This window comes from Muntiacus reevesi, chromosome 22, assembly GCF_963930625.1.
Source record: "Muntiacus reevesi chromosome 22, mMunRee1.1, whole genome shotgun sequence".
Taxonomy (NCBI): domain Eukaryota; kingdom Metazoa; phylum Chordata; class Mammalia; order Artiodactyla; family Cervidae; genus Muntiacus; species Muntiacus reevesi.
Window position 1 is genome coordinate 8,459,058 of NC_089270.1, and position 12,416 is coordinate 8,471,473.

General features: G+C 36.4%; 1 protein-coding gene across 2 annotated transcripts in view; it reads left to right on the top strand.

The window, feature by feature from the left end:
• The first annotated feature begins 1,955 nt into the window (after nt 1-1,955).
• Nucleotides 1,956-12,416, top strand: part of RAB28 (RAB28, member RAS oncogene family) — a 90,136-nt gene continuing 79,675 nt past the window's right edge. For both annotated transcript variants that reach the window (XM_065914325.1, XM_065914324.1), the window contains exons 1-3: nt 1,956-2,232; nt 6,741-6,837; nt 11,879-11,967. In XM_065914325.1, the coding sequence (XP_065770397.1) occupies nt 2,158-2,232; nt 6,741-6,837; nt 11,879-11,967 (261 nt within the window). In that variant the 5' untranslated portion in view covers nt 1,956-2,157. The remainder of the gene's footprint in view (nt 2,233-6,740; nt 6,838-11,878; nt 11,968-12,416) is intronic.

The following is a 12,416-nucleotide window of genomic DNA, read 5'->3' on the forward strand; positions in this document are numbered from 1 at the left end:
GAGGGGAAAATCTTTCCTAGATGTCTCCCAAAGGATATTCTTCTGTCTCATTGGTCAGACTGGGTCATAAAACCATTTCCATTAGGTATGAGTGGGAAAGCCAATTGCAGCCACGTTAGCAGACATCATGGACAAGAAGGGGTTAAATTTTCCTCATCAGAAACAGATCCCTCAACCTAACAATTACAAAGGACTTTGCAGAGCTTTTCCACTTACCTTTTTCTCCTAACTTTCATGAACACACCCAGTGATGTAGACAGTTGGTGGTGATGGTGGTGGAGCGGAGAAGGGAAAGAGTTGCGGACTAATAGCAACTAGGTAGTGACTACTGTGGATGGTTCTATCTACAGGTGAAGGGACTGAGGCTCTACAATGGAGCCCTGGGTTTAAGGTAACATGAGTAGAAAGCAGTGACACTTCAATACGGACCATATCTAATGATATCAAGGAGGGTGATACCCATTAGTACTGAGTGCTTATTATATGCCAGCCATTGTACTATGTTTCTTTGCAGTGGTTACTTTAATTCTTGACCCTATGAAAAAGGTGGTGCCTCTCTTTTATAGATAAGGAAATTGAGGTTCAAGGTCACACCTATAGTGAGTGAGGGTCTGTGATTAGAACTTCAGTTCCGCTGACAGCATGAGTAATTCCTTACTCTTTACTGCTTTCCCATTTGAATTCCCATATTCTTTGAGAACTACTGCCTCTGAGCTAAGCTTTTTATGACTTAAGCTTCCTATTCTGTAAAATGAGATAATTCTACCTAATTTATAGGGCTCCCATGAGAAGTGAACGTGATAATCCATGAAAAGTAATTAACAAGGAGACACAGTAGGCTGGCATTAATATTGTGTAATTTATCTGACTATGTTGAAATGCTCAAATATGTTTTTTACCTACCCTACTGGACTGCGAACATCCAGAATAGTTCTCAAAATTTTGGGGTTCAAGGGCTCCATTTATACTCTTAAGAATTATTGTGGACCCCCCAAAGAGTTTTTATTTTAAGTTATAACTCTCATTATTGCATTCAAATGGATACCGAGAAACGTTTGCCCCTTTAGCTCTCAGTGGTGATGCCATACACATTATGCAACCTCTGGAAAACTTCTAGGTATATTTGTGAGCACATGAACGTGAAAAAGGAAAGAAAAAGGAATCATGAGGAAAGTAGTTCTGACTTTATTGGGACCTCACAGGGTACCCGGACCACACTTTGAGAACTGCGGTTCCAGCTTAAGCACTTCGTGAAGGAACCATCGGATCCCGCCGTTTGGCTAAGAAAACACAGGGTCTGAGAGGAGTAAAAAACGAGAAGGCAGCGCCAAGCCGACATTTCACTCTCGCAGCATCGCCCCGCGGCAGGTACACTTTCTTAACCATCGCTTGTTCCTCGGCGGCACCGCAGTTCTTACCGGCGCGCGACCCCGACGACTCACCCGGCTCCGCGGCCCCTCCTCCTCTGCGCGCGCTCCTCCTGGCAACCGGCGTCCCGGGCGCCCAGAGACAGGCCCCGCCCCGCCGCCTCGTTTCCGGGTCCGGGCTCCCATGGCAACCGCGGATCGCAGCCTCGGTGTCACCCCGCCCACCCGCCTAGTCAGGCTAAACCATTCATTTCAGGGATCGCCACCGGGGGAGATGATGGAAACAAGGGGATTTCACAGACCGTCTATGCGCTACTCTGCTCCTGCTTTTTCTATGTAGTTTAAATTATACTCTTTTTTTTTTCTTTTCATCTCGCTAACGGTCCCTGCGAGGGATAGTGCCTCGTCTTGCCTGCCCGGTTCGAAGGCCCCCTCGGCCCAGGCCGGCACTTGGGCGGGCCCGCCAGGGAGGCTCGCGGTCTGCGCGGCTTGGCGCAGAGGCGGGGCCGCGTGCCTGACGTAGCGCGCGGTGGGGGCGGGACTGTGCGCCTGACGTAGCGCGGTGGGGGGTGGGGCCGGGCTCAAGGGGCGGGGCGGCGGGCAAGATGGCGTTCGGCGAGTGATCTCCCCGGCTACCTCCATCTGCCTCTGAGACACCGAGTCCTGTCCCCGCTGCCGGCCTTCCTCCTCTCCCCCGCCCCCCGGAGATCCCTCTTTCCCTTCCTCCTCCTATTTCGCGGGGGTGGGGTCGGTGGGAGGGAGGGGAGGCGGGCCTCGTTCCTGGGACACCATGTCGGACTCTGAGGAGGAGAGCCTGGAACGGCAACTGAAAATCGTCGTGCTGGGGGACGGCACCTCCGGGAAGGTCAGTCCTCTGCTGCGCCTGCCGTGCCAGGCCTGCAAGGAATCCCGGCGCGGCCCCGGCGCCCTTCAAACCTCCTCCTCCTCCCCGTCCCCCCGGGCGTCGCCTTATTTCCGCGAGTGCCGGGGCGTCTGGGCTCAGGCCCGCCAGGAGGTGGCTTGGGGCCCGACACAAATTAGATGCTTGAAGTCCGACGAGAGCTGTCCAGCTCCCTTAGGAAAAAAAAGAAGTCATTTCCTAATCCCTGCCTGGATCGCGAACTCCTACTTCTCTTCAAGACCTGAGCCAGCATCGCCTCCCTGGGAAGCTTTCCAGCTTCTCGCCTCTGAGGACTAGCAAGGATCTGCCAAAACATCTTACCTGTTTTTCCTTTAGTCCAGGTCACACTTTGCGCCTTCCCCCCATCCCATTTACCGTTTCTGATGCCTCCGCTGCACTGGGAGCTCCCAAGAACTTGATTCTTGAATCAGACTCCCTGGGTGAGAGAATTCGGGCTCCCATCTCTTGGGTCACTAGAGGGCAAATTGCTATCCCTATTTGTGCTTCATCTGTAGGCTGGGTATGTTGATAGGGGTCGCTTCGGAGGGGTGAAGTGTGCGAATCCACAGGGAATGTAAACATCTACATGCAGCTTGCAGCACACGAAGTGCACGCAGTAAACGTTAGTTGCTGTCTTAGAGCACCACACCTGGTCATCTCTGTTCCCCAGCACAGCACCTGTTAACACAAACATTCATTCAAAAAATATCACTTGAGCTCCTCTTGTGGCCTGGGTGCTGAGGGCAGGGCTGTTGGCATGACAGATGGATGGCATCTTTGCCTTAAAATCTGTCCTGTGATGACAGTTGATTGAATAAAGTGAGTGCGAGAGCCAAGTCCCCTTTACCTCCGAGGCAGGGGTCTTTAACCCAGGGTTGTGGAGCTCCTGAAATGGAGTAAACATTGCCCGGTCCTTGCTCTTTGAAGACCATCCGTAAGATCTTGAAGGATTCTGGATCCGCCCCGCCCCCCAAATAAAGAGCAGAGCCTCTGCCCAGGGAACCTTCACACCTGTCGCTTCTGTCAGTGGCGCCAACGCTGTCTCCGGTCATACTGCTAAAGTTTGTCTCCTTTCTTCTCCCGTCCCTTTTCCCAAGCAGAGGCTCCAGAAACGCAGGTTTATTATTGTTACCAGTGTTCCGTTTTCCACTCGATGTTTCCGTGTGCCTGGTGTAGTTTGGATGCTGGTTTCTGTGGTAACCACTGCTCAGTACGTCTTCCCTTGGCAGTGGCCACTGCACAGCTGTTCGCCTCTTTCGTGCTGAGATTTCAGTTCCTAGGGAAAGGTGTCATTCATAGGCAGAGTTTGGAGACTTCTGTTCATTTCTTTCTTGCCATCCGTGATGCTTTGTTACTGATTTTTAATCTTGAGAAACAATTCAATATGCTCTGATTACTGTTAAACATTTTGAGGAAGAAAAGAACTTAGGATCACTTTTCTTGGTCAAGTATTAATTATATTACTTTTTGTAAGTTAACAACAAGTTTTTGAGTGGATGAATTGTTTTAAATAAGTCAACATTGTTTCTAACACACTCAATAAAAACTTTAAGTTCTATTTTTATAGTTTTTCTCATCTGTATTTTCTTTTGAATGCCTTCTAATTTTTCACTTACTAAATTTTTTTTATCGTCAACTCATAAAAGTTTATTTCCTGTTTAAAATGATATGACTATAATACTAATACACCTCAAAAAAAGACAAAAATTGTCCATTATCCTATATTCTATCATAATTCTTTAAATTTTTGTTAATTTTTTCTCCCATTACTTATCTGTTATCATGGATGTATTTCTTAATTGAAATTTCTTCATAACTTTCTATCTAGGTTTTTCATCTAGCCTGTCATGTATTGTCCTCTTTTTGCTAATTTAGTGTGAATAATTATGACTTTTCATATCTGTCTAAAATTCTAATGTGTGACAAAGTGTATTTTTTTCATTCTATATTATGAAATTAGGAATATTATTCTGCTTCAAAGGATACTGGTGTTCTTTTAGTCTTTGTCATTTTGACTCATCTGTTTTAAAATTGTAAAGATTTTTTTTCTCCCAGAAATTTCTGGATGCCAGCATCAGACATCTTACTTTTTTTTTCATTGTCCGTATATATCAGCTGCTATTTTTTCCCATGCCATTTTCAGTTTTCAGATTATTGGCAGCTACCAACATTCCCATTCTGTTTCTTTTACTGTCTTTTTCTCTTATGATTTCAGCCTCTCTTTCATTCTTACTTGTATCCTGATTTAACTTCTGCCCATTTTTTCTAGCATCAGTTTTTTTTATTATTTTCACTAGTTCTAACCAGGACATTTTTATACACCCTTACAAAAGCAATAGAGTGTTGCGATGACCACTAGCAGTTTATGCAAGAGAAGTTTAACACCTCCTTCCATTAACACATTTTTCTATTTTTTTCCTGTTTTGGTTCTTTTGATTCATACTTTGAGTTTTATTATATATTAAGATTTTTTTTTGAAACAAAATATCCTTTTATGGTGTCTTTTCAGTATTAGTAAAGGTAGTATGTTTAAAAATTGTTAGCAAAAGTTGACCAAACCAAAAAAAAAAAACAGAACAAATTTTAAAGAATCAGAAAAAGAGTTACAGATTTGATAGATGGTTGCTCACTTCATAATTGTTTAAGAGAAATATTTCTACAATGATTTCTGAGAAATTATGAGACAGATAACATAATATCTAGATAATTGGAGAGGAAGTGCCTCTTTCCCGCTAATTTGTAGTAAGATGTCTGGAGATGATGTAAGAACCCATTTTAATATTCGTTGTTCCTAATGACCCACACTTTTGACAGATTATACTTTACTCCAATTGAAAATTCTAGTTTTATATGTCTCAAAAGTGTGAGGGTAGGGCTTTCAAAATCCAGAAGTCCTATTTTTAGGAAAAGAAACTCTGCTGAAGTTACCTGTGCCTTGAATTTCTCTTAGACTTATGAAAGTGTTTAAACCATCCATATAGTAAACATTTGAAATATCTGTAATAGTATAAGTAGTGTTAGTTATTTTTCTTTAGAACCCTTAGCTTCTTCATAGATAGTTTTGTGCTCTAAGTTAAGTGAGTTCACTGGCATAAACAAGGCTAAATTAAAAAAGGCTTTAAAAAGGAATGCTTACTTTTTTTTTCTTCTGATATCTCAGTTTTTATATTATCAAGGAAGCCAAATAAATTTTCATTTTGGTGTAGTAAGTTTATTTCTCAGAGTGTAGCAGAACATCTTTCTTATGGTGTTCAATATATATTTGACCAAATATTTTAGCAATTTCTTACAAATGCTGATTATTTAAATATTAAATGAATTGGAATTAGTGTGTGCAAATTGCCATTTATCTGAAAAATATGGTTCTTATGTCAAAGGAATTTTAGGATTTTTTGAAAGAAAGTTTGACCCAGTTTTCTTTTGCACTTATGTCATAATTATAATAAACTCTCTTGCAAATTTTAGGTTTCATTATTTTAGGAGTTGACATCTAATTTTACTTTTAAAATAAAAAAGGGTTCTTTTTCTTTAACTTTGAGAATCTGTCTTGAAGAGCAGAAAAGCTTCATGATGTTCCATTTCTCTTCTTTTAGGGAATGTTTACAAATAAATAGTGCATTACCAATGTTTAAGGAGCTTTTGAGTTATTTCACTAGAATGATTAATTATTTGTTTGCATTGGTAAGAAATGGTACTGTAAAGAAACTCTATAGAGTTTTGAATGTAACTTTGAATTATTATTTTACAAATGTAGATCTATATTGAATCATTTTAAAAATGTAGATATATATTTGTTCTAGCTATAATATTCTTGAGACTGTTAAGCTTTCTAGTTCTTGAATGGAATATATTTATTTTTGCCTGCTTAATATTAATCTTAAAAATTTCAACTTCTTAATTTAAAAGATAAATATTATCAGTTCTATAGAATCACTTTCATTTACCATTTTTAATGCAGAGAAAAATTAGACACGTTTCTTAGGGGTAAAAAGAAAATTGTATAAACACGTTCTCCTTTCCTTAATTAGTTTTACTTCTTATTAGCTGAAGACACAAACTACTCAGATGTTTGACCTCAGAAGTGAAACATCTGTGAAAGTTGTGTTGAACTGATATATAGGGACATATAAGATTCAGATCTTTAGTCATGTTTTAGTTTTCTCTGTTGATAAATAGAAATTCTAATTTCTAGCAAGGAATAGGAGGTTGACAGTCAGGAGATGTAAAGAGATTTAAAGAGATTTAGCTGATTAGTGTGTTGTTGCCACTGATAGCTGGTTGGCAAGTGAAATGTACCTGGTGGAATGAAAAGTCCCTCTTCCCCTTGTAATTGGTTAGAACTGCTTAAAGTTACTTGTTGGTTTAATCGGAGTATAAATATTAAGATTACTTAATAAGATATAGTAGTGATTTTGTTTACATTTCTAAAGCCAAAGACATTAATTTTGATATTCTGTGCATCAATTTTTTAGACCTCCTTAGTTACCTGTTTTGCTCAAGAAACTTTTGGGAAACAGTACAAACAAACTATGGGATTGGATTTCTTTTTGAGAAGAATAACATTGCCAGGTAAGAGACTAAAATGTCTTAAGATAGAAAGTTGTTCATATCTGACGATAAGAGACATGAGCAGGAGTGTGTAACATTTGGGTACTGTTTCTTTGTGAAAATATATGTAATCAGTAAACGTATGTTAGGGAGGTTCTTTCATCAGCATCTATCGTGAAGACATACTGTCCATGTGTGTAAGGAAAAAGTTTATATACTCCCCACTCTACACTGTTTTTGACCGTTGCACATTTTTTGAGGATAAACAATAGTTGCTTATAAAATTCTAACCTTAAAAACAAAATCAAATGCCATATAATTATCAACAGATATTGTATAAACTAAATGTGAGAAGACTGGAAAGGATTATTTTTTTAAATGTTATTTTGATTAGCCTCTGCTTCAGTTTTTTGTTTGAGAGAAAGTTGGAACAGAAGTATAATGTAGCTATGGAACTTCTGTGCTCTAATATGTGAATGCTGTTTTATGCAAGGCAGCATGAAATTGCTGGCATTTAATAGACCACTAAAATTTAGGGTCCCTAGGCACTCATAAAAATACAGTTTGAGCATTCAAGATGTTTCAGTTCACCATGCAAAGAAACTATTTAGATGCCAGTTGCAGCACATTTTGTGGGAAATACAGGGAAATAATAACAAAAAAAGAGTGGTTTCTGTTTTAAGTTAGTTTCTGAACAATTGGGGCTTTAAAATACTCTGTCCATTCACTTGTGCTTAAATTATGTGTTTAAAGTATTTTATTAAAAGCAGTCTGTCTTGATTGACTTCATAAACCAGTCCATCTCTCTGTCCTCTCTGAGGAAACACATTTGAATAAAAACAGTTGCAAGTGTAGTGTCAGATTCATATACTGGAACGTGAGTGATATGGTGGGGAGGGGTTTAATAAATTCTAATATTATTGAAATATGTTAGTCTTTCAAATACTCCATCTATCAGACAACTCTATGAATGTTTTAGAACAGCTAATGAAAACTCTTGGTAATTGAAGGTATTCTGCATATCTCACTAGTAATATACTCGTATGTTTTGATGGTTGTTACTTGACTACCAATGAAAAATAAATAAGAAGAAGATATCGCTTCAGAAAAGAATTCCAATTATCCATTACTAAGTTATTGTTCAGAAAGAGGTTTAATGAGAAACATGTGTGTATTTTGTTTCATTTGTATTTTTGTATGTATTAAAAACTGAAAATCTTTTTATTATTAGCTTATGCATAGGTTAATGCTGATATAAATAGAATATTTACCCCAATCACTAGCAGAATACATGTAGAAATCAGATAATATATTTAGTGAAAACTTATTTCACAACAGTTTCTTCAGAGATGCCAGCTCTACACAGAGAACCTCAGTATGTATTTAATTACTGTTTTGTTTCAGTGCTAACTAGCAGAAGCACTAACTTTCTGTATTATGAATATTGTTTAATTTTTCTGATTTTTCAGTTCAAAGACTTAAGTAAAGGAGCAAGCACCTATTCAGACATTAAAAACATTTTAAGGCTGATTCTAAACATTTTATATGTGTAATACATGTTGATGATTTCTAGTTCTTTGCACAATACCAACCAGTTTTGAATTTGGATGATTTTGTAATAAGTGTTATTTTTGAAATCCAAATTTATAATATATTTTAGAGTAGAAAGTACTTAGGTTAAAGAAGTGACACTAGGAAGTGCATACTTTTATTGAATGTATATTTTAATTTTCCTGATTAAGCTTTTGTTTTGATGGGCAGAGTTCCAGAAAAAACTTTTTTTTTTATATAAAAGCAGTTGGTTTTATTCTGTTTAGTGGATTTAAAATTATTGTATAAATATTAGAAGGAAAAAGCTGTAGCTTGATTTGATATTAAAAAGTATATTAAGAAATAAGATGAATAAAGGTTTATAGTATACCCTTTGTATAGTTTAATTCATTGTGCCCAGTGATTAATATTTGTATCATTTGCTGAATAATTATAGGCAGCATTATTAAATTTATGGTATAGCAGCACAGGAGGCAAATCTAGTATTTGTCAGTATTCTAGTGAGACTTCTATCCGTTCAGATTGTTAGAGGTGTAATACCTCCTGTCCATCTATTGACATTCTCTTCATGCAAGTTTTCAAGGTCATTACTTTGCAAATACTCATCCATGTTAGTATATTTCATGATCTGGTATGCTGTATAGTCTGGATGCAACCACTGTGCAGATTTTACTGCTTAAAATAGTGTATCTGTTAGTCAGAGATTCTGCTGATAGAGCTTCTTAAGAGCGTTAGTCAAAATACTTTCAGGAAGCTTGTGGGTACAGTCCAGTAAACAGCGTTCTACTGTGAAAAGGATTTCTAAGTCTTTAGTACAAGAAGTGGGCAGGCTTGTGTTTTTAGTTCCATCTTGACTATGCAGCACTTTAAGTAAGGTTAACCAAGGCACCAAGTGTACTTCTACAAGGTCACTGCTGAATCCTCTTGGTGGCTTTGATTCATACCAAAAGCAACTTACCTGTATTTTGTCACCTCATTTATTTTTTTTCTCTAGTTAAATGTCATTTCTTACAGAGGAGCAGGAGTAGCATTTTGCATTTAGGATTAGATTGCTGACAGTTTTCTCCTTAACATTCTTTATTAGTTAGAAATTTATTTTAATGGATTCTTGGTTTTTAAAATTTTTGCAATGTTGATTATTTGAAAATTCTTATATAGTTTTATAGGCTTGTCATTTTGAAAATATACTAGAAGACTTCATATGTTTTTGCTTGTTAGAACTAAAAGTAATATTAATTTGAATTCTGTATTATTTTGTTTCCCAAATAGGAGGAACTCTGATTTATTTTTATGTGTTAATAAGCCTAAAATTCAAATGTGGAAGTTGAAAATACATTTCTAAATACATGAAATAACCATGAAGTTAATATCATTTGGTGAAGCTGTAACAAAAAAAGTTGTTTGTTTTTTGGTTAGTGTTGTATATTAGTGGGTTATTAGTAATACACAGCTGTTTTTATCTAGGCACTAGAATGTGTATATTAAAGAAAAACAAGCCAAGAACAACAAATAGTGTTTATTTGGAAAGGTATGGATTTAATAAATATTCCCTCAATGCAGGAATACAAGTCTTGAAATTATGTTGTCAGAATTTGAAAGTATGTGTTGAGGATGATATTTCTAAAGTTATAGATAGGATAGGGTTTAAATATCAGAATGTAAAGGAAAAAAGCTTCATATTTCTTGATATGAAGTTAAGTTTATTGGCCTTGCAGAAAATGGTATTAAATGCCCTTTATTAAGTGCTGCCTAAAAGCTTTAAAAAGTTAACACTGTTGAGGATTGGTTTTTGAAGTAAACATAACTAAAGAGTTTTGTTAGTAAAATGAATAGAGTACTGCCTGTTTATCTAGAGGCTCCTGAAACTATATGACATTCTTCTAGTGTCAACCACTTTCTCCCCTGCTTAATTTGAGACAGCATTGTAGGACAGTGAATTTTGAATTTAGATTTCTTAATTTTCTAGAACTTAATTTTCTTAAAATTTCTTAAAAATTTAGATTTTTAAGATACTGGCTTTATACAAGTTGTTGGGTGAGTCTTCGTCTGTGACGTTTTGGTTTTTGTATTTGTAGAGCTCTAAGAACACTTCAGTCATTACTCTGTGAGCGTTGAAAGTGTGTATATGTGGGAAAGATGACGGGTGATAAACTTCAGTAGCTCTCATTAATGCTAATGGAAGTTCCTCATGTAAATCCTGCAGGTTGGCAGATGGAACAGAACTACATCCAGATAATGGAAAGATTGTAATACAGACCCTACAAAACTTAGAGTTAAGGGTAAAAGTTGATTGGTTAATCTAGTGGTGTACTTTCCTTCCAGTTGCTAAGTTGAATGGTGTGACTAACGTTCTCCAATTTTAGTGTTTTGCATTGGTATAAAAATTCATATCTATGTAACATTTTTTGGTTTGTTTTTGAAGTGAGACTGGTCTTTTAGTATCTAAGATTTTGAGTTTTCCTGATTTGCAAATCATTCAGAAAGATGCATTTTTGGTGTGGGAGCTCATTTTGAAGGTGCTTATTGAGATTCTGTCCACCTTTGGAGAAAACAGCATAGTTTTATTAGGAGAAACAGTCTGAAATGTTAAATTACAAAGCATATTGAACTTGGTCTTTAAATTTTGTTGTTTAGTCACTAATTGCATTGATAATAGAGAAAAACGTCTTATAAATTTTTTATCAAGTAAATATTTTGCAAAATGGACAAAAGAATTTTAAAGATTGCCTTTTAGTAATTTAGAATGCTTTTATAATGTTTGATTGGGGAAGAGATTTGTTAAATCGTCAAATAGATTTGCTCTATTTTATGAGTGCTTTGAAGCACATATTATAATTAGTTTCATGGAATGCTTTGAACAGATATAAATGCATCATAATAATTTTTGATATCCTGGGTATGTATCCTACATCAGTTCTGAATATGGCTGTCAAAATATTTATATTTTCTAAGTTAAATTTGAAAACATGTAATTTTAAAATTATGTTCACTATTGTATATAGTAGCTGAACTTCAAATTTAAAACTTCATTCGAATTGAAACCTTGAGACCATTTTTGTAGTCTGTTGGTAATTTGTGAGTTTTACTTAGAACCTGTGGAGTTTAGAAGTTACAGCAAAATTCATTATATGCAATAAGGTAAAGTTCAATTTTAATTTTTAAATTATATATCTTACTCCACATTCAACTGCTTTATTGTTTTAGTCTCTGTATAAGAAAAAACATTTTAAGGTTTAAGATGTTTGTGAATTAAAACTTTATGTATTTTCTTTTGTTTTGAAGGTGATTATAAATGTGGTTGCATGGAACTGGGGTAAAGTGTAAACCTAAATTCCCCACTATTCATCTCTTTTGACAGCATTATTTCACAATTCCAATTATGTGAACATGCAGAATAAACATGCACATTAGGTTCAGAGTTTATCACTGTGACTTAATGTTCTGTGAAACCGTATTCAGTTGTTATATTGTTCCTGTTTTTCTTACTTTTATATTCCGTTTTATATTCTAGGAAGCTTGAATGTTACTCTTCAAGTCTGGGACATAGGAGGGCAGACAATAGGAGGCAAGATGTTGGATAAATATATCTATGGAGCACAGGTATGAAATTAATTCTATGATTATTCCGATACTGAATATACTCCCCTTACAAGCACATAGGCAGGTACATACACACACATATGCTCTTTCTACCTTGATTTTTATATCGTATGTAGGGAGACTGATTTTACATTTGTGCTAATCCTTTGATTTCATCCTCCCCCAAAGTCGTGTTTAGAATGATTTGGGTCAGGGAACTGGGTAAATCTTAATAGCTTTCATATGCTACTTGTATTACTAATATTACTGTCAGAAGTTTAATATATGTAGTAATAAATGATATTTTGATATTTAGTAACTGATTTTGGTCATATTCACCACTTACAGAATATATGAATAGAATGAAAATTATTAGAGAGGAAAATTTAATTTCATTTTAAATTGTAAGGACAATAATCATATATATGTATATATTTTCTGTGCTATGAATTAGTTTATTAAATATTTAT